This window comes from Lepisosteus platostomus, chromosome 3 (assembly GCF_059453375.1).
Source record: "Lepisosteus platostomus isolate fLepPlt1 chromosome 3, fLepPlt1.hap1, whole genome shotgun sequence".
NCBI classification, from domain to species: Eukaryota; Metazoa; Chordata; class Actinopteri; order Semionotiformes; family Lepisosteidae; genus Lepisosteus; species Lepisosteus platostomus.
In genome coordinates, this window is record NC_142613.1 from 17544070 (window position 1) to 17567888 (window position 23819).

The 23819-nt window shown below is 34.7% G+C and overlaps 1 protein-coding gene across 1 annotated transcript in view; it reads left to right on the top strand.

Annotated features, from left to right (window-relative positions):
- Positions 1–23819, top strand: part of ush2a (Usher syndrome 2A (autosomal recessive, mild)) — a 427426-nt gene that overhangs the window by 325125 nt on the left and 78482 nt on the right. The window contains exons 53-56 of the mRNA XM_088624763.1: positions 56–253; positions 2317–2471; positions 5775–5973; positions 22838–22945. Coding sequence (XP_088480889.1) covers positions 56–253; positions 2317–2471; positions 5775–5973; positions 22838–22945 — 660 coding nt within the window. The remainder of the gene's footprint in view (positions 1–55; positions 254–2316; positions 2472–5774; positions 5974–22837; positions 22946–23819) is intronic.

Sequence of the window (23819 nt, forward strand, 5' to 3'; positions counted from 1 at the left end):
ATACACCCCTTTCAAAATGCTAATTCAACCCATGTCTTTGTTTTGTGATTTATAGACACTGACTTGGAGCCTTACACCACATATGAGTACAGAGTGGCTGCTTGGAACAGTTTCGGCTGGGGATTCAGTCATTTCAGCAACGCAACTACTGAGCAAGATGTGCCCCAGGGAGTGAGTCCACCTAAATGGAGCAAAGTGGATGATCGTGAAGACATCATACGTCTGGACTGGGAGCCTCCTGCACATCCACACGGTAGCTTAGTGGAAATTTCATAACTTCTGTTTGAGTGCTGTCTTGTAATTCTGGAGAGGAACTCCAAGCTGTACATCTTTATAGAAATGTATACAAGATATAAAATTTGACTTGAAATTGAATTACATTGCTGTTAGTTCCTAATGTACCATACTTGGCATTCCAGTGCCATTCATTATAGTGCCTCATTATCTACTCATGCTCTTAGGAGTCATCCCCAGGATTGACATGGGTACAAGGTCAGGCTGAAGCACTTCTCATTACTTAGTTGGCCTAATAAAGACCCTTTTATCCATTAAGTCATCTCATTGACCAGCTTGAGCCATACTTTAGATTGATCCATTTTAAAAATTTTCCCACATTTTCTTGTAGACTATTATTTCAGTACTGTGAAAACCACCACTATCAAATTAGAGAACAACTGGTTGTTTCTCTTCCCCAGATACAGTACATTTATTAAAGTACTTGTGGAAAGACTAACAGGATCATTTAGACATGAATGTTTGCTAATGGTTATCTGTGTTGGCCATGACTATTACATTTCGTATAATTCACCATTAGAAATAATGATGGAATGTATTGCTGTAGAAAGCATCAAAATGTTGATTGAAATGTAATTCAAAAGCCTAGGCTATTGAGGTTTTTTTCTTGTGTGTTTATACTCACTTTGTGCAGTAGTCCCTGACTTAAAACTAAGATTAATAAAGACAGAAATAAGATGTGAGAATAACTGAATAAAGGAAAGTTTAAATCTAAGTATAATTATTATCAAAATCAGGTCTTGAAACTGTCCTGCTAAGCAAAACAATTTATAAAAAAATAATTACAGTATACACCTGTATAAAAGTATAAAAATGTGGTACTTTTGATGGGAACTTTAACATTTGGATATGCCACTAGCATGCACCAATATAATAGCACTATGTATTGATGGATTTTTTCCAATTGTAAACATAACCAACCAAGCAACCAAACCACTGTTTAAAATAAAAGTTACTAGGAAACATATTTTTCTCATATTAAATTAAATATACTATATGCTGAAACATTTCAAAACACAAACCCATATTCACAATAATTATTAATTAAGATAAAGTGAATTTTATTCAATTTTTTTTTACCATAATGTAGCCTAATCATTTGTAGTATTTCTTCTGCAAAGTTCAAAAGTTACATGGATCATGTGGATGTGTTCTTGAGAGGCAGCCCAACATCAATGTACTTGCCATGACATGACAGACATGATGCTGCCAAACCATAGAGAGGTTCTTATTTTCAATCTGTAAAGCTTCCATGAGATCAGTTATTTAACAGTGGTTAACGTTTGCATGTCTTCCTAACTCTAACTCAGTCTGAAGGTGAGTTGGGTTAAGATCATCCAGAACAATAAATGCATGACATTAAATTGACATATTAAATCAGAAGATAAAATAAAATGTATGTTGAATATTATTGTTGCGATAGCTTAAAGAATTATGTTGACATGTGCCTAAAACAGTGGTTAGTACGATGCTGTGTGGTCAACAGCAAAAGTTCTTAATTTGGCACGAACCCCTACTCCATTTGGGTTCCCTTAAAGAGACCTCTGCTTACCTTATACATGTATGGTCTGACCTTGTCACATAAGACATAAAACAAGATTTCTTAAGAAAAATCAGCTTTTGTCAAATCTGTCAAGTTTTGTCAAATCAGCTTTTGTCAAAATAGGACCCTCCATATTATCTAAATCTCAATCCTATGATTAATTTTCACAATTAACAATTATATTATAATAGATTTTCTCATTTGGTGTCTGTCACCAGGTTTTCACCTTTAGATTTTGACAGTTTCATAAAATTGGGACAATGTGAAACAGACAGCTTTGAGAACCACTGCTTTAACTGTCTACGTCCTTAACAATTTATCTACCATCATCTCCTTCATCAACCTGGCATACAGTAACTTTTTTTTCAAAAAAATAATTTTTACATTTTATAATAAATGATAAAGAGCAGTGTAAAATATTAGTGACAATTTCTAAGCTTGTCATTTTTATTGTTTTTTGGTGTTTGTACTTTAAACAGGTCTTATCAGTCATTATTTCATTCTCCGAGATGGGAATGCGCGATACCGAGGGACGGATCACACCTTTACTGATGTAAGCGCCATTCGTCCTTATCAGGAGTACGTATATCAGCTTCAGGCTTGCACTGTTAAAGGCTGTACAGACAGCAGGAAGGTATGTTCAGTTTTTGAAAACAATTTTTCATTTGAACAGCAAAAAGTGTTGTAACCTACCTGTATGTACTTTTTGTGAGCAAATATTTATTTTACCAAATGTAATAAAAGACCGTAAATAAAATATTCAATCCATCTGCGGTCCTCCCTCTCAAGTTCCTAATTGAGGAGACCTAAAATACAATCAAATATTGTAGCTACGATGGGAAATGCCATTGCAACCAGGCTTTGACCTAGCAGTCAAAAAACACAGATAAATAATGTTGTAACAGAAAGAATAAGGTTCTGGATCCCGAGATGAAGTTAAACAGATGAGTTTATTGCATACAAGGAACAATAAAGCCGAAGTCTTGTTTCCCGCAAGAAACAAAAAAAAACGAAGTATTGTTCAAAGTGCCGGTACAAACTTTCAGTTTATATAGGGTTTTCCTGACGCTTCTGATGTCACTCGTTATTATGGTAAAGGGGGGAGGTCATGTGTTTGGCAAGTTTACAGCCTTTTGGCCAAATGGTCAGGGATTAAGTCCCCAGGGGGTTTCCTAGCTCACATCTGGAATCCTTATCAGTTAACCCCCTTCCTGCCATAAACTCCAGCCTTAGAAGTCTAATCTTCAAGCAGAAAGGACTTAAAATTAACCCCGTCTTCACATCTTGTATCTTACTTCAATAATATCAAGACAGACCTGGATCCAGTGATGCCAAACGAAGGAATACAGTGGCTCCAAGAACAGTGGCAACAGCTTTTACTTGCAATGAGACAAGTCAGCCAGAATACATTTCTGATTCTGTGAGGCCCACATTAGTCACTGTCCAGCAAGGGTATTACAAATGAACAGGGGATGTCCCTGCTTGTGATTACTGACAAACAGGGAAACTTCCAAAACATGTAAAAAAAGGTGTAGCTGTCCCTGCACTCTGTATTAAAATATCTTTATAAGACCATCTTTGATAGGTCAAATACATTACGTACAGAAAATCTAACTGGATCTTTGATGATTAAGATTTTTGGATACATACAAGGATACATGCATTAGCCCAAAAATAGTTTCTTGTAGAGTCAATACATAATTTAAATTAATTTAAAGCAATTACTTTTCCACCATTATTATTTTTAAACTGTACATTTATTTTCAGGAAACACTCAGAGGTGAAGCTATATTTGTGTCTCCATTACCATTCTTAATAAAATAAAGGAGCATTTTTGTCTAAAATGATTATATAAAACCCTTTCAGTTAGCACTTGATTAAGACTTGGAAAACACATCTTATTTAACCTGTCCACTTAATCAGTCATCTAATGCTGGAATTATAATAAATATAATTATTGTATAATGATTAAAATGTGGCACTCCAAGATCAGGGCTACCTACCCAATTTATTGGCTTTTGATTAACTGATTAAAGAAAATATGGATTGTTTTTTATCCATGATAACTTTCATACTGAATATCATGCTTTAACCCAGTTACTAAGTTGGTGTACATTTCAGTCTGAATCCAAAGTGTAAAGAAAGGTATATCATATAAATTGGTCCTTTTCTTTCAAGGATTTAGTCATGATATACGTTAATTTATTTCCCAAAGTCATCCTTTATAAAAAAACAAATCTGTATTTGAAAACTGAAAAACACAGTATTGAGAAATAATCTTGAAAGGCCTTTTTTAGGAGAGCAAAACCTCTAGGTTACGTACAGTATACTGTATATACAAGATTAATTTCAATGGAGTCATCTTTGTTTTTACAAATGGAAAAATAGTTTACAAGAAATTAAGGAGAATATATATTTTATACCAAACCTCTATGTAATTAGTACTTTATATCTGCATGTTTATTTTTAGAATAAAAGAGTATACAAATTTTAGATAATGATTAAATTGTTAGTGATAGTAATTGGTGAGATGTTGATTAATTAATCATTCATGACTGACCTTGATTGATACATTCAAGTTACTTTGTTGTATAAGCACTAAATCACCTCATTAGTGAGAAAGCTTATTGGGGGTTTGGTTGGTTTACCCTGTTGAATGTCAAGCATAGAAAAAATCAGGAAAGAAAACATAGTAAGGAACATGTATGCTCTACTCATCACAAGAAAAATGTCATTTTGATAACAAAATATTGGCGCAACACGACAGGTAGATTCAACAACAATGGAGTCAAGTCCTCTTTATTCAATTATGATAAAGGTTTTGTGTGGACAACCTTGATGGATGTCAGTGAGTGTGATGCAAATGAGAAAGATGTTTAACTAGTTGAGTGCTTTGCACTACAGAAAAATCAATGGGGAGACCCCATTGTGATGATATGAACAGGAGTGTCAAGTCTCTACCTAAATTCACTTGTAAGGACTGAACGGTGCTACATTGATCATACTACAGTATACATTAAAACCTGGGACTTCCCTTGCTCCCCTTCCTGCAGGCTAGACAACATTGCAGCAATACAAAACACATTCACATTAATTCACATAACATGCCAGTTATCCTATAAATGTCCTGTTCACCAGATTTGAGCCCCATTGAAATTACTGAGATGTGGTAGGATGATGTTTGGCATCTAGGCTCAGACTCCAGTAATCAGGCATGTGCTTGTTCAGACTGTACAAAAGGACTGGGGTGGAATACCACAAGACAGCAATCTCAGCATGGAGCATAGTACGTGTCATAGATACTGTACTGTATATAGCCTGTAATACTTCCAACTTTGACCATGCATATCTAGGCTGTAATTTTCACAGTAGAAGTCCTATAGATCATTGATCAACAAATGTTAATCAGCATAATGAGTTTACCTACGCTATGCCCTGTCTGTTCAATACAGTGTCAGTGCACCTGCTACAACAATATTTTTTAGATAAAAACTTTGCAGCTATAAGTGATACAATTCCTTTGTTGAACAGCATACAGTATTTTTCGTTGCAGTACCCTTTGATAGATCGATAGATACTTCACTATATTTTTTTTCTTAGTTTTAGTACTTTTGTCTGGTAGCCCACCAGTTTTAAAGAAATGATCTTACGCTATAACCCGCTGCCTCCTCCCCTGACAGAAAGGGCTGATTTAATGTCAACAGACATGCAGCAAGAGCACAGACAAGATCAGCAGGAGAGATGGTAGCCCCAGGCTCCAGTAAGGTATCTGAGGTTCGCTGCCATCTAAGCAAACCTTTGCTGGGTCCTTGCAGCCCTTTCTTAATAGTCTGCCACTCCTGAAGACAACAGTTTAAACCACTAGTGACATTCTATTAGAGCAGGATATCTAAGCCTCTATTACAGCAAATTGCCCTGTAATTCTTTTTGTCTTTAGGTAGTTGCCGTGACTGTCCAGGGAGTTCCAGAGAATGTCCATCCGCCGACAGTCACAGCCCTTGGCCCCCGGGCTCTGCAGCTGAGCTGGAGTGTGCCTGCAAAACCAAACGGCATCATCAGAGAGTACCACATCAATCAGACTGGCAGGGGGCTTATCTACACAGATAGCGCTGGTAACATGCGTCACATTGTAACAGGTATATTGCACAGCAACAAACATTTTTTTTCTCTTTCCATTTGAGGATTTTTCTGTGGTTGTTTTTTTCTTTCTTCCTCTTTTCCAAGCTTTGTGTTCAAGGAAATCAAAAGATTTAACATGGATCACATTTCTACACTTTTTTTTATACAAATATGAAATTAACCAAGGAAGAAGTTAAATTATCAAATAGTTTTAATGACATTTTCCGAATTAAATATAGAATACCAAGGTCATTTCTGCTTTATTTTCCTTCTATTTTGAAAATGAACACACTGACTTTATTCTACAGTATATCATGTAATGCATTACATTTTTATTATTCTTAGTTTTGTACTATATAATTGCTTTGCAGATATGTGAGCTTTGAATACATTGAACAGAGCAGTCATATCATTAACTCTACATTGCCCTGAATAAAGATGTCAGCAAATTGCGCATACATTTTTAATATATTGGATTGTGTAAGTGTGGACACAATTGTCATAATTGATATAGCAAAAAATAGAAGTGAACTACTTGTCTTAAATGAAAACAATATTCACTTGCATATGGCATTAGCAATAAAACAAAGAATTACCATTTCTAATTGCAAAAAACTATAATTGAAAACTTTGCAATATGTTAAAACAGTAATTAGTGTTTTAATATAACACACTAAATATAGCTTCATACTATATCTCATGAGTTGAAAGAAAAAAGCTATGCTATTACCTTTTATGTTTGATGTTTCAGTTTGATACTGTACTTTCACTGGACACCTTTAGAGTGCCATATATATTTTTCACTACTGTTTACTTTCTGCAGTACATGTAATGCAACAGAGCTATGCTTATTGTAATATTGTTTAATGATTTACAAATTTTAGAACATGAAAATATAAGAAATGTTTTTAGCTTGGGGAAGCAATTAAAATGACAAACAAAGTACTAGGATATACATTTAAAAGCTTAGACTTTTAATAAAATGATTTCACATAAAATCATATAGCACACCTATCAGTATATTGAGTACATCATACTTATACAAAACATTGGTGCTCTCGAAATAGTCCAGAGAAAAGCAATCAAATACATTCCAGTGCATAAGGGAATGCCCTGACAGGCTGAAAGCACCGAACATTTTTAGTCTTGAAAAAATCCCCATGATTCTGGGGATTAAATATCTAATTCATGTCTTCATATAATTTCTCTGTTCCATGCCAGAAAACATGGAACGTTTTGTTCACCTGTGTGCTTTACATCTAAAAAAGCATTTTATTGTTAAAAAATTCTACAGTAAGAAGTGCACACAAATCTGATTTTGATTCTGAGCACTCTTTTAGTAGGACTTTGTAGGGCAGTTTAATTTTAATAACCATACCTGATAAAATTATGCCTTTGTGACAGCAATATTTCTATACACAAGCTCTCACAGTTCTGCAGTTGATATACGTAATAAATAAAATTTGATTTTATTTGTCAGTATGACAGCTAGACAATTGTCTTCCTGGTGAGTAATCAATTCATAGAAGGAAGTTAGGAATACTGTGTAAAACTAGGAAGAATACCCCAAAATAAACTTTTGAGAGCTCTTTGGAATCATAAAAACATGTGAAACAATTAATTTGCTAAGATGAATACAAAAACACAAAAACTGTTAAAACTATTTTAAGAATTTTTTAAGTTTTATAATATAAATAATAATTACTCAATTTTTTACAAATGTGACTTAGACTTATGGAGCAGGGCACGTGTATTTTGTTTCTCTCATGTTAACATCCATTTTAGATTCTGTAACTTCAACCATTATTGTCACGGATGTCGGAAAGGCATGCCCTGGAATGGCCAGGAGAGCAATAATGACCCTATGCATTGCGGCAAAAGGGGCAACATGGAGGTTAGCCTGGGTTTAGCGGTTCAGACAATGTCGGGTAGTAACCTGTACCCTCAGGCTGCGGAGGAGACAACCTGGTGCTAGGCGGGTCTCAAGACCCGGAAATATTTAGCCCCACACAAAGACAAACCGGAAAGACAAGAAAAGCACAGGAAAACTAGGAACAGGACAGAGTAGGAGTGCCCTCTAGACGTAGAGGGTGTGACAATTATACACTGTACAGTAACATTGGGCTAACTGTGCAAGATGGGGCATGCTTTTCTATGGAAATTAAGTGTATTATTTTTTGACAGGAGAATTGACATCTGGCTTCTGCCAGAAAGTATTTGTCACATCATTTAAGACACTACCGAGGGGTAAGGTTATAAAAAGAACAGAATTGTTCAATGTGGTCTTGGAGGAATGTAACGAAGTATTTTTAAGATGACCCTCAACACTTCTCATCTGTTAGAGTACCTTCCACTAGCTTGATTCTTTATTTGCAGTCAGTTGTTCCACTAGAGCTGTAGACAGCTAATTTACTGTAGTTTTGCTTGCCAGCTATCTCCTATGAATCTATCCCGAGCATCAAAAGAAACTTCTCAATTATAGCTGCAATAAATCCAGATAGTCAGAAAGAAAGCAGACGATGTGGAAAAATGTGCTCACTCCCATGATGTGGGAGTAATGTGCTGCAAAAAAATTGGCTGTGGAGAGGGAGGTCATCACAGTCCGTTGGACCATAAGGCCTGAGCATGCCAGAGCCAATGCTGTGGAAGGGCTTGCCATGCAGCCTGATAAGAAACACAGAGTAGCATTAAACCACCTCAGGGTCACTCTCTGAAGCTAGAAGAATGGGGTATTGCGTTGGCTAGTACCACCAACTAGTGATGACTTCCGACCACTGCCCAGTGAACAACAGAGAGAAATTTAGAACCCACCGCATTGTGGAGACAACCTACTGTCCATGCAGAAACACAACCTTCTGTATACAGAGGTTGCTACTGTAAGTGTTTCTGGTGGGTTTCATGGGGACAACTCCATGGAAAGCATGCATGACCCAGTTTGAAATGGCGCCTAAAGCTAATTGAGAGGGGCAAAACTAAAATTGTGATCCTCCCAGGAGAAGTACTGAGGAGGCCAGCATTAATGACATTGTTTGACCTGGCAGGGAAACAGTTATATCACTGGAGGCATTCTGCACTGCTGTTGCACCTTGGTTTAGCAGTTCAAAGCATATAGTTAGCTGCCAGGTAATACCACCATCAATTGGATGGCTAGCATTTGAAAAGCTGTGCCCATTGTGTTGTGGTTACCTAGCAAGAGAAGGAAAAGCTAAGTCTCTTTGTCTTTTTTCAGAGAACTGTCGTTATCTGGTGAGCATCATCAGATCACTAAGGACTTTCCTAGCAAACACACATTAGGAGTTCAGCTATGTAAGGCAAGCTGAGTTAAAACTACACCTACAGTATAACATATCATCTGTTTCACAGATAGACAAAATTTGAGCAGAAGTGGACAGTCAAATTCAAGTGGCTCACATTTAATGACAAGAAGAAAACAGTTTTTTTGTAAAATAATTTATAAAATGTGGGGGTTTAATAAAGTTTTCTACAAAGCAGGCATCTATCATGAACAGATTTGATTAATTTCATTATGAAAAAAAAAGTTTTTCAAAAGTCATGAACAATCTGAATATGACCATGAAGCAGCTAGCAGAGTCTGTAATAACACACTAAATGTATGTGTTATGATAAGTTTTACGAAGAAACCTAAAATACTTCCCAGTGCTGCATATTCAAGGAAATCAAAAGTGTCCTGAATAACTACAGTGCCTTGCGAAAGTATTCGGCCCCCTTGAACTTTTCAACCTTTTGCCACATTTCAGGCTTCAAACATAAAGATATAAATTTTTTATTTTATGTGAAGAATCACCAACAAGTGGGACACAATTGTGAAGTGGAACGAAATCTATTGGATTTTTGAAACTTTTTTAACTAATAAAAAAATGAAAAGTGGGGCGTGCAAAATTATTCGGCCCCCTTGCGTTAATACTTTGTAGAGCCACCTTTTGCTGCGATTACAGCTGCAAGTCGCTTGGGGTATGTCTCTATCAGTTTTGCACATCGAGAGACTGAAATTCTTGCCCATTCTTCCTTGCAAAACAGCTCGAGCTCAGTGAGGTTGGATGGAGAGCGTTTGTGAACAGCAGTTTTCAGCTCTTTCCACAGATTCTCGATTGGATTCAGGTCTGGACTTTGACTTGGCCATTCAAAAACCTGGATACGTTTATTTGTGAACCATTCCTTTGTAGATTTTGCTGTATGTTTGGGATCATTGTCTTGTTGGAAGATAAATCTCCGTCCCAGTTTCAGGTCTTTTGCAGACTCCAACAGGTTTTCATCCAGAATGGTCCTGTATTTGGCTGCATCCATCTTCCCCTCAATTTTAACCATCTTCCCTGTCCCTGCTGAAGAAAAGCAGGCCCAAACCATGATGCTCCCACCACCATGTTTGTCAGTGGGGATGGTGTGTTGAGGGTGATGAGCTGTGTTGCTTTTACGCCAAACATATCGTTTTGCATTGTGGCCAAAAAGTTCGATTTTGGTTTCATCTGACCAGAGCACCTTCTTCCACATGTTTGGGGTGTCTCCCAGGTGGCTTGTGGCAAACTTTAGACGAGACTTTTTATGGATATCTTTTAGAAATGGCTTTCTTCTTGCCACTCTTCCATAAAGGCCAGATTTGTGCAGTGTAAGACTGATTGTTGTCCTATGGACAGACTCTCCCACCTCAGCTGTAGTTCTCTGCAGTTCATCCAGAGTGATCATGGGCCTCTTGGCTGCATCTCTGATCAGTCTTCTCCTTGTCTGAGCTGAAAGTTTAGAGGGACGGCCAGGTCTTGGTAGATTTGCAGTGGTCTGATACTCCTTCCATTTCAAGATGATCGCTTGCACAGTGCCCCTTGGGATGTTTGAAGCTTGGGAAATCTTTTTGTATCCAAATCCGGCTTTAAACTTCTCCACAACAGTATTACGGACCTGCCTGGTGTGTTCCTTGGTCTTCATGATGCTCTCTGCGCTTTCAACAGAACCTTGAGACTATCACAGAGCAGGTGCATTTATACAGAGACTTGATTACACACAGGTGGATTCTATTTATCACCATCAGTCATTTAGGACAACATTGGATCATTCAGAGATCCTCGCTGAACTTCTGGAGTGAGTTTGCTGCACTGAAAGTAAAGGGGCCGAATAATTTTGCACGCCCCACTTTTCATTTTTTTATTAGTTAAAAAAGTTTCAAAAATCCAATAGATTTCGTTCCACTTCACAATTGTGTCCCACTTGTTGGTGATTCTTCACATAAAATAAAAAATTTATATCTTTATGTTTGAAGCCTGAAATGTGGCAAAAGGTTGAAAAGTTCAAGGGGGCCGAATACTTTCGCAAGGCACTGTATAATTAGCTGTAGTATAAGGTGGAGGAACATGTTTTTACTATTAAAGAAATCCTTATTAACAGTAATAAATGCTGTGAATACATACATGTGCTGATACTGGTGAGCTTCTCAATCTGTCCTATAAAATATAATCTTCTATGAAGAGATTACATTTGAATAAGGCCCTAGAATGCAGCATTTCAGTTCATGCCATATCAACAAGATGGTATAAGCCTGTATTTGACTGCACAGAGTTCAGAAGGTTTAGGATGTGTTATTTGTGGCCTTTAGATCAAGAGGAGTTATGCAGTGGAAAATTTGTTGAAAATTAAATTATCTACACAAGAAACGATGCAAACCCTTCATATTAAGGCCATGTTTTTGATTGAAACCAGCATAGAAGAAGCAGAAATTTTCTGTTTTGAGGAGGCAATACTCTCAAAATTGTGTTTTTTCATTCTTTTTCACAATATTTCTTAAGAAATGTCTTGTCAGAAGATTCCGGAAAAAAGTCCAAAGTAACTATCACTGTTCCCTTGAAGTTTTTCACAGTGAAATTAAAAGTAGTTGTGTTATTTAATCTTATTGATAAATTTTAAGAGTATTATTGTGTATTTCTTCAATCCTCTTGAATTTTGGGAAACATTCCAGCTTTGGCCCATGCTGCTTCTCATATTGTCCATGTCTGCCTGTCTCAATTGATGTGGGGAGAGTATTTTCTAACTGGCTACATAAAAGCCTGCGTGAGAATTAGCTTGGAAAAGATACATTAAAAGATGCGTTAAAACTGCTACATAACTGCCCTTTACAGGTCTTCAGTCAATTATACAGAAACCATTAATTCAGTGTTTTGCTTTCTTTTTTCATTTCCACAGCAAGCTTTACCGTATTCTTTTAATTAAAGTATTCATGAATTTTAATACATTATTTGTCCTTCTGTCCACCTAAACTTGTTATTTTATATTAAACATTAATAAATCCACTGATAAACAAAGAGCAAGAACTACTCTGATAGCGCAAGCATAAATATATATACATCTTATGCAAAACAAAAGCAAGCTTTTACCCAGTAAAGCAAATAAAGAGCAACAGGTATAAAACCCTGATCACAAGGGCATTGGGTACTCTATTTAATTAAACATTTACATCTAAACTGTTTTTCAACATTATAATATGGAAAATATAAATATTGTGAGCAATTTTTAAATTTTCTTTATTATTTTAAATTGAGTGTTTAAATGGAGTAATTAAAAAGATCTTGATAAAGGTAATGGCTAATGTAGGATTAATTATTATTTTAAAATAGTGTTCCTTTCCTGTTTTTTATACTTTGTGAAAAGCAAGCAAACCACCAGTGAAGGGACACTTCACTTATTATTACTGCATTGTAAAGTTACAAGTGAATATTATCTGGGAGATCCTGATTAACCAAGTGTAGAGAGTATGATTTTGGTGCAGCAGAAATATCTTAAGAGCTCATTCCATCTTCTTTGACTGCTTATTGAGTGTTAATTGTTTCCCACTCCTCAAACTCTACAGTTTTTCAGTTACCTTGCTGGACACAGAAGACATCTGGATGTACTGTGTTCATTTGATCCTTGTGTTTATTTATGCATGCTCTTTCTGGAAGCAATCTAATGACTAAAGTACACCTAATTCCCATAATGAAAGACTACCCTGACAATTACTTGTGTCCTGGTGTCGGTGTGATTTGTGGAACTTTGAGACAGTTATTTTTATCTTCTGCAGAGTGTACCAGTATAGTTGGACACTTGCCATTAGTCATGAAGCAAGGATATTGGAAATTATAACGGCTTGCCTTTTAGGTAACAGCTCTTGATTAACATATTTACACATTTTAGGGATATGTGCAGTTTTTGTTACTTGTGGGTTTTTTTTTTGTTTAGAATCTGTAAATAAAACAGTTGACAAATGTTCTGAAATGCAACAAACTGTACTGATCTGTACATGCTCATGAAGGAGTAATTTCCCTTTGTGCTGAGTTGTTGACAATCTGTTCTTTATCAAGAGCTTTCTGTATGCAAATTAGACCTAAGTGCTGCACTGCACGTATCTCTCTTAGATTAAAAATTTTAAACAGGAAAATGTGCATAATTCATATGATTTAAAAGAATATAGCTGTCACTGCTTGCTGTGACTATCAATAACCTAATTATTAAATCCATGTTCTGGATGTCTGTTTACGTGTTTTTGATCTACTGCCAATTGCAATTAATTTTTCTGTGAGAAATGTATAGGGAAATTGTCTTCTATGCATTCTGAATATTGTGGAAATTCTCTGTGGAATACTATTACCAAAAAGTATATCTCAATGATAGCATAAAAGGCAAACAGTGAAAGGGAGAGGTATCACTCTTCCCAACTTTAATAAAATAAATTGCAAATTGTAGGTGAAGGAATAGAGAACTTTGTCATCCATTAAATGCCCTTTATTATGATATGATAAAGCAATAATTCTGATGTCTTTTATTTATAATGGATGATATAAAATGGTGTATCTATATTTTCAGAAGGCCTTTGATAAAGTTCTTCATAAAAGATTAATTTCCAAATTGTAGGCAGTAGGCATTCAGGAAAACTTGAGTGTTGTAAAAGAGAACTGGTTAATGAACAGGAAACAGTACAAATACTAGTACCAGTACTCAGATTGCGCAATTTAATTATTGGAGTACTACAGGGATTTGTACTTGGACCATTGCTCTTCATAATTTATTTTAATGATCTACAGTATATTCTGGTATATTAAGTAAATTAGTCAACAGAACTTCAGGAAGGTTGGATACTAATCTTGCCTTCTAGGTTCTGTACAGCATATACTGTAGTGTGCAGTGAAGTAATAAAGATTTTTGGCTGATTTTATTTGTTTAATGAATAATGACAAACTAACATTTGTCTACTGTTAGGACTTAGTGATGACTAGATGAAGGTCAGATATGTCTTAATATGTATTGTAAAACCATAGACTCTTAAGCAGGTGTTCTTTTTTCACATCACTGCATAGGTCACCCTCTGGACTTCCATTCAAGCACCTCTCTCACCTCCCCATCTATACCTTCAGAGAAGAACCATAGTTCACTTCATGCAATAGCTAAGGGGGTTAGTTTCATCCTCGTACAGTATCTAGGCTGTTGTTCCTTCAGCTAGGCAAGTTAGGGTATATATGTCAAATAACATTCATAAATTTTCATCTCATTTATTGGGATCTAATCAAACTACTGAAATGGAGAAGACATAGGAAGTCTGGAACAGTGAAGATTACAAGGGGACATTATACAAGGATTCAAAGTCATCAAAGGCATTGCTAAAAACAGTCTATCCCATTCTCCTTAATGCACAGTGAAACAAGAATGAAAGGATGCATGTTAAAACATGTGTATTGAAAACCTAGAGGGAGGCACTTTTTTACCCAAAGAATTCTGGGAGTATGGAAAGAACTCATGTTGTTGAAGCTGATGCCGTTTTTTATGGCTCTTAAATGACTGAGTGAAATCCTTCGTTCAATTAGCTACTAACTACTAAGCAGGCTAGATGGGTTGAATGGCCTCCTCTTTTTTTTAACCTTTATGTACTTATGTTCATAATGCATGTGTTTAAAGCGGTAGTAGAAGAATGTATAATAATTTTAGCTAATTCTGTACATGAGAGGAGGTCATTAACTCCACATAGCACATTTGGTTTCTTCCTAGACTTGATGATCTCATCCCTCCAGTTGTTAAGTTTCCTTTAAATAATCCAGCTATTTTATAGTATGATGAAGGTTCACAGGGGTATGTCTAATTTAGTCAATTTCACATATTTTGTTTTCACATTTTGCTGCTCTTTTTATCTAACTTTATTATAATTTAGGATAATGATGTCAATTCCTTGTCTAAATACATCCATCTTTCTTTTGTTAAACAACAGTGTTATGTTACATCAGATCCATTTAAAAATCAATTTTAATCAGCATCAGATAATCAGCAAATTCAAAACAAACCTCCACATCTCAAAGAGCAAGCCACATTCTGCTTCATGAAACACGAGTCATCTTCTTAGAGATTCTATATCCATAAAATGCATATAATGCAAGGTTCATGTTCTCTTTTACATAAATGCATATAATGTAATGTCTTACTACACTACATACTGTATCATATCTAGTAAATATGCTTCATACTGGAACACATGATCATTTTAGTTAAAAAAGCTCAAATTATTCCGGACTCCAAATGGTCACATTCCTCCACTCTTCGCATTTGACTGAAGATATGTCAGAGAGAAAACACCATAAGGGAATTCTAAAGATCCAAATCCAGGAAAATTGGCACAGCTGAGAGTATGCAGAGCCAATCACTATGCCCCAGAATGGTCACATCTGATTCCGCATTTGGCCTGATAGCTCTTTTGTGCTTTAAGACTTGGCCTCTATAAAAAGAGGCTTCCCTCTAGCATCTCCACTGTGATGGAGATACCTTTTGTTGGCATTGCTACAGTACGCCTGCAGTTTCTGCCAGATCTGCAACATTTTGCCTTGGGTTTCCTATTATGTAAAGTCCTGAAACAACTTTTATGTCTTGGCATTGGTAAATGATAAATTCACCAAGTACCCTGCTTTGCTTTTTCATTTCCCCCATTACGCTTTACCCTTAGACATTTTTTTCACATTACTGGAAGCATTCCACAAATTTACATAACTTACCGTGGCTAATTAAAAGAGCTCTTCATTGTTCTTGTATATTGTTTAGCAACAGTTATGAGTCAAAAGGAGTGGAGTTTCAAAATGAAAATGAAACAATAGCTTTCGAAGTTTAGGTGGTTGGAAAAGTAACTAATAAAGTAATATACAGATGTAGTATTTTTGTTTTTAAATACAAATTCTGCTAAAACATTAGGGCCAAAAATCATCAGCGAGGCTGTGTTAAAGGGGGATACAAAACAGGGGATTTTTATATTTATTTGCATCTTCTTCATCTTCTGTTATTCAGATGGAAAACTATATAAAACATATAATCTAGACGGAAGCATTTCTGAATTTCTCTGTGGGTATGAAATATTACTCATTTTTGAGCGGAAAGCATTCATGTCACCTTCATTAAAAGATGCAGTTTATTAATAAATACAAGTTTTCCGATATAGTAATAACCAACCCAATAGACATGCACTGAGTTTTCATTTTCATTCTTTCATTTTTAATTTTACGTCAGGTATTTTTAGTCCTTTTTGATCAAATTTGTTTAAAAAATATTATGGCACATCTGTCAATCAATATATCACATTAGATCATAAAGTCCAAATGTTTTTTCCTATTATATCAAATCTGAGATACATCTGGATCCGACCATGGTACTGTACTTTCAAAAAAGGCAGTATTTTGACAAAACAGCCAATTGCAGCAAGAAACCAGGAAACAAAACAAATTCTATTATACATTAATTACCCAGATAAACTGTCAGCTGTAAAATATCTCAAATAATTTGAAGAAGATAGTCTGATGTGAAAAAATAATTTTATTCTTAAAAAGGAGAATTTGTTGACTGAGGAATAAAGACAATCACAAAGCATGTGGATGTTCACAGAAGTCAGAGACAATAGGAGTTGGCCTTGTAGCACAACAAGTGCAAATAAAAATATGAATAAACCGTGAACAGGAACCTGATGACACAATGCAGAAGTGCATCTAAAATGAAAAACAAGGGGCGCTTCTTTGCCTGAAGGCTTGTGGGACAATTGAACATACCACTCAGCCATGTTGTTGTATCCAAAATCCTGGCTTCTTTCAGAAAACTGCAGGATGAGATCCGGGGATCAATCAATTAGCTACTAACTACCAAACTAGATAGGCTGAATGGCCTCCTCTCATTTATAACTGTTCTTAAACTGGCATCTTCATTCATACACAACAGAATAGTAGGAACTGTTTATGTAAAATTAGCATTCTATTGTACCATGATTTGCTGGGCAGAGGACATAAAATGCCTTGGGGCTTAGTCATTAACATAATCTAGGGTGCCCCCCTACTGTTTGCCACAAAACATGAACATGTTAAACCTCCTGCACCACACCAGTTTAAAACAAAGCAAATTAATGGGTTTTTTAAGAAAAGAAAAGAAATGCAAAGAGCAAAAGGGATATTTACACCACAATAGATTGTCCGTTATATTGAAATTTGAATTATATTTTGGAAAGACTTGTAAGAGGTTTTAGGTTTTATCTAGTTTTATTTTTTTCTGGTTTAAGAGTGAGTGGTGAATACGATTTAAACATTCCTTTTCACATTATGGCAATGGCAGTTCATCCAGAATGAAGGATGTCACAGGAAGGAATTCCATGCAGAAAAATTAGACACCTATACTGCCATTTAAAATTTACAACAATTAGACATTTTGAAAGAGTTTACAGCTTGGTATAATATCAACTGTCCTGCTTAGCATTTTTGTGTTGAAGTGCAATTAGAAAAAAAAGAGAAAAATGTCAAAATAAGAAACGAAAGTGTTTTTATTATATTTTACATCTGCATTAGTGAAAATGAATAAAACAATCTCATATAAAATGAGTTAATGATTGAGTGTGATCCAGCTGCTGAAGCCCTCAATCTCAGACACAGAGAACTTGGCTCATTTTACTCTTTTGTGAAGGAGATCAATCACAGGTAAATAAACTGATACCCAAGTGTACAGTATGTACTGTATTTCCTCATCTATTGAGATTTCAGTCTGAAACTGTATGATCAATTGGTAAGAGAGAGAGCAGACTTACTGAGGGCCTTTGTCTGCTAATGAATAATAGCAAAATAAATGGTAATGTCATTATCAGTAATAGTTTTAAACTGCTGCTCTAGCCTTGAGGGGGTTAAGAACAAAAAATGAGCGTTTTTCATGAAGTATGAGCTGAAATAATTGCTCTAGTGTGCCAATGCTTAATGTTTAATATACCATAATTCATTTTGTAAGAGCAGAGATTAAATGTCTTGTAGTGTACACCAAATTTGTACTTATAATTTAATTTCCCACTTGCAAATTTTTTAATTTGAAAGCTAAAATAAAAACCTTGCACGGCCTATTTTCTGGAAAACTATGAAATTTAATGCTAAAAGACGACACCTTAAGTTCCATAAATAATTTTTACAAGACACTATCCATCTGTCAATTTATCTGTTGATGAAAAACAGCTGCTATAACTGTGATATGCAAATGTGGCTTGAATTATTGTTGGGATGGGCCTTTGGTTGAAATATTAGTTCACACATACAAGAAACATTAAAAGCATCTATTATTATACATATTTATATTGTACATATTTTTTCCTTCTATGATCTTAACATACTCTTCTTATTTCTAACAAGTAAACCCTCATGTCAGATTCTTAATCCCTTTTTCCTTCTGATAGTTTGTCACCCAGTACCACTAAATGGCTTATACTTCCCATAAAACAAACACGACAGAAGGCAGTAAACCTAATAGCTTTTCATTAGTTTATTCTAGCATATATAATTATCCGAATGATTTGTCTGCACCCAGTGCTCCATTTGTGATGTCACAGAGGAAGGCTCTATCAGCTGCAGAGTAAAAGGGTCAAGTGGCAGCTATTGAGAGGAGACAGACAGATTTCACTGGCCATTTAAGCCTCCTCTATTCCTTAAAACAAGGTTCTCATTAGGAATGCCATACTCTTGTCTTCATTATAATCTCCTGATGGAGCACAAGTGTGTTTTTTACCTTTTTGTACTCAACTGCTGGTGAATAGTAGCCTTGTCGTCTTTTTATTTTTTTTTATGAGTTGTAATCTATAACGGTTCTCCCATGAAAAAAAACTTGTTCTCTTGGAATTCTGAGGCTATTTATAAAGAATAAGGCTTTTTTCTTCTTTATTTTAAATTACAGCCATCTTATTTCTTTGATAATTGATATTTCTTTGGTTCCAGATTCTAATAGCCTCCACAATTCATTGCTCCACAATTCATTCTTACTCAGCTACTTTAGATACAAACAATCCTGTCACCAGTTATGCATAAGTGATAAACCTCTTAGAATGACATATGTGCTTGCCAAATTAATCTTAAATCTTTTTCAACTTGTGCTAAAGGCCTTCACCAGTTAAAAAAATCTTTAGCTTCTGAAATACTACCGCTGTTTTGTTTGCTGTGAAAATAACATTTGCTTTAATCACTACTTGATCATTACAAGTCATTCCAGAACTGTTTTCTTGATGATACAGATTCTTTTTTATAGGACGCAAGACTTTCTGTAAAGCATTCTCAACATTTCTGCTGGAACTGGATCTGTACACAGCTGTATAGAGGTGGTGGAAAGTTTTCAAACTTCTTGTTAAGTTTTTTCAATGTGATTCTATGAATATCAAACTGCCATCATGGCACAGAGCTTTGAACTTAACAAATTAACAAAAATCAGATATGATACTAATCAACGGAGAACAGTAGCCTGTAGGCTGTAATTTAATCTTCAATAATATCAATATCAAGAAAGACAGTTGTTAAAAAATAAGACTTACAGTAACATTTAGTATAAGAGGGGAAGAAAGAATTGAGAGGGAGGAAAAATAATTTTAACATTTATAATTTAAAAAGGTGTGAATGCCCTTAACAAAGACTTAGTCACAGCCTGTTGTTTTAAAGGGTTCCAGACTTAAAATACTTGAGTCTATTTCTAGGGTAGAAGAGATTTTATTGAAAATAATATTCTCATGTTCATACCATGTTAACAATTAGCTAAAGGGGTTTAAGGCAAAATAAAACTTAATTAATCATGTTTTTTTGTATGCTGTACATTCAAAAGGAGGTCTATCAAACAAATGGGGCTGGAAAATGAAGGGTATTTTGGTTTCTACTTCTGCTGTAACTACTATTATAATGTATATTAAGAATGCACATATTCTTAAGGGTTTATGTAATATGTATTGAATGTATGCACCTATGTAACTGCAGTTTTTCCATTATTTACAGTTCTATAACGTTCTACAAAGCAATTGAAAAGAAATTGAATAGGTCTTTAGCTAAGCTAAAACTGGAGCTTAATTCAGCCAGAAGTAAAGTATTTTGTTTTCTGAGAACAAAAAGCACACAAAAACATTGACTAACATGTTTGGTCATGTATCGTTTTGTTTTTTATATACGATGCGTATGTTATTATAATAAAACATTAATTTCTTTATGATTATTACACCTAAATTTGGAGTGTTGTAGTTAATGAGCACAGGTGCTTTTGCTATTATATTTTTCTGATTGTACCTATGAAATACCTTGTGATACACTTGCAGCTCATTTTAAGACATGGGTTTGTGAGGAGGATGCCTATAATATTGTACGTTATGTCTGTGTGCACATCCAGAGAGCAATGGTACCACGTTGCCCATTTTTAATTACATGTGAGCTTGAGGAAACCTGATCCCATAAAATGCTTTGGGGTACTCTTTGAGCATGCTCATCATGTGGAATCCACAAATCGCTTAATAATCCTCTTAAGACAAAAAAAGCATTAAGTAATTGAAGACAGGAAGTCCGCACTTAATTATTTAGAAGTGTTATCAATGCTTTAAGTAAACTGAAGCATTTTCTGCTATCTCTTTGAGTTGAATACCTTTGGGGACCTGGGGCAGCAGCCATCAACTTCTCATATTCTCTAATGCAAACAGTAAATGGCAGCTTGTCAATAAAAGACCTTTTTATATCATTTATTACTGAACACTTCCACACTCCTGTACAGAACAATTTGGATGACAGTTATGGCATTGTTTCACTTTGTGTTACGGTTGCTGTACAAATGGACCTATGTATGCTTCAAGGGATGAATGCTAAAATGAGTAGGACTTATTTTATTTTTTTATAATTTTAAGGTGCAGTTGCAATAAGCAGACTAAGAGTGCCCCCTTCAGTTTTTGTTTTGTTCTTTAAGGGATTTTAATAATTTAAAGTCTGAAGTGTGTGGTACTGCCAAAAGAAACATATATTCCAAATCCAACAATTCCAAGATTTGTTCCAATGAAGAGATTGAACTATGTGGAGTATATTATATGGCTACAGTGTTGTATTACAGTGTGTGAAATTGCCACTTTCTTTTCAATGAGATATTACAATTTAAAAACAGAATTAACCAAAATATCAAATTGGTAACTCATGCTGGTATAGAATTTCTCATTGTGTTACCTTAATTTTTGCAAAAACATAATATTTCAAAGTGAGTTTAAAGATCATGACAGAGTACCTCTTTTTCTGCTCATAATCGTTATATATGTATTTTTAAACAAAAGTCTGGAGCACAAATCTTTGAAAACCAGTGACACTGTAAAAATATAAATCACATAATATTTTCCAATTAGTTGTCGGTTCATGATGAATCTATGAGTCTAAACTGAATTCTCAGTTTAAAGCTAGGCTGTTTTATCTACACATTTATCTATATTAAATAAAGCTTTCAGGGATAAAATGCTCACATTTTGTTCTTTTTATTTTCTTATATATAAATAATTGTTCATGTAATCATTTGAAACAAAAGAAGACACAGGTTTCAAAGTCAACTGAAACATTAATTTAGCTATATCTAAATTTCTCAATATCCCTTTGAAAGTTTCCATCAGTGTTTCCTGATTTAGATGCCCTTCATACATTCTTGATTGCATTGCTAAAGGAAGGCACTTTGCATGGTACAAGGTAAAGTGTGGCATTTTTCATAACCTAATAAATTTATATCGGGCACATACTGTACCGCAGCAACTGTGAAAAGCACCACAGGACTAATTTGAAAACTTATAATGCCATATAAAGTAGGAGATGTATTGTAATGTTTCTACATTTATGAAGCTTGAAAGCTTCTGTACAATATCAATATTTCTGTTTCAGAGATCCAGAGATCTGAAATAAGGCTTGGACCCCAGAAATTAGGTTTTATGTACAGTAGGTTAGAATATTGTGAATAAAATGTACTTTCTTTTATAGAATATATATGCTTTATGTGTGTTAATTATGATCATTGTTATTTATAGCAATACTGTTGATATGTTAAAATATGAAACAATTTAATTTAACCAGTTTAAATAAGTGGAGTTGATCATTCTTTATGGATTATTTGTGTTTAGTCATATGTCTATCACACTGTATTTATCTGTTTATATCTTATTCATGTCGGTATATTTGTATATAAAGTATATATGTATCTGAATGCATACACAGTATACTGTTTCTTGTATACCATGTTCACATATTAAAAAAATGCATGTATCATACTAATATTTCAATGGATACATTTCAGAAACAATGATTTATATGATAAAATTGCTATAATTACAAGCATGCACACATTATTATTCCAATTAAATACATACTCATGAATGGGGTAATAAATGGATTGCTGAGAAAACTCTACAATAGATAATTATACTACTATTATTGTTCATCTCTGCTCTTTTTTATCATGTATTGATTTCATGGTATCATTTTTTAGGGGTAGAGCTTGTTATGGCTTTTGATTAACTAGCTCAAATCAAGATAAAGAAGGCCTTTAGTGCTTTACAATATGCATGATTTAAAAGATAAGAGCTGTCTTTCTGCATTAATGCAGGTCTCAAGCCCCATACTAACTACAGCTTCATGGTAATTGCCTGCACTTCAGCTGGATGCAGTGCAAGTCAGCCATCTATAGGCAGGACTCTGCAAGCTGGTCCTGAAGGTAAGCATTGTCTCTATCCACTTCACATTTGAACAAAGAAAAAACCTTCTGTGATATACACTGCTGTGTGGAAAAGAATAACAATTACCAGTTCCTATTATTATAGCTATTATTATTGAGAAGCCAAGCAGTATTCTCACAGACACAGTGCAAACTGAGTAATTGAAAACTGACAGCGTCTTTTGTGTGATTGCAATAGTATTTCTTTTCTACATAGCAGAAAAATACTTTGTGGAGAATTCCAGGAATATCTGACTCAAGCAACTTTGCTGGGAGATGTGAAATATTTTTTTTTGGCATACAACATTAGGCAGTTCCTACTACAAGCGGATAATAAATCAAAACAGAAGACTGACCAAGTCCTTTCAGATTTTGTAGTAATATAAAAGTATATATGTATAATATTGTAATATCTCTTCATTTATCCTAATGTATATGGATTTACAAGGAGATTCATCTCACAATTCATTTTAATTAATTTTTGTGAAACATATACCTTCAACTCTTATTAATCATCTTTAGTGTAAGGCATCATTTCACTAATTCCAGAAGCTTCAACGTTACAATGTTACATTACACAGATTTGTAACTAGACAAAACAAATAATAGTTTTTTTCCCATCACTGACTAAATTACAACATTTATCTGGTATATAAAATAATATTTTAAAAAATAACACATTCACTGAAAAACTTTTTTCAATGCAATTTATACATACTGAAGTTTTTTTTTTTTTTGGTTTTCCTGGTTAAGTGCTCTCTGAATCCTAACAATTGTAATGAAGAATTTTAAATATTAAAATTCTGATTTTCCCTATCAACCTTTAAAACTCTTTATGTTTTTTGTTATTAAGTTTTAGATCCATCTGAACAGC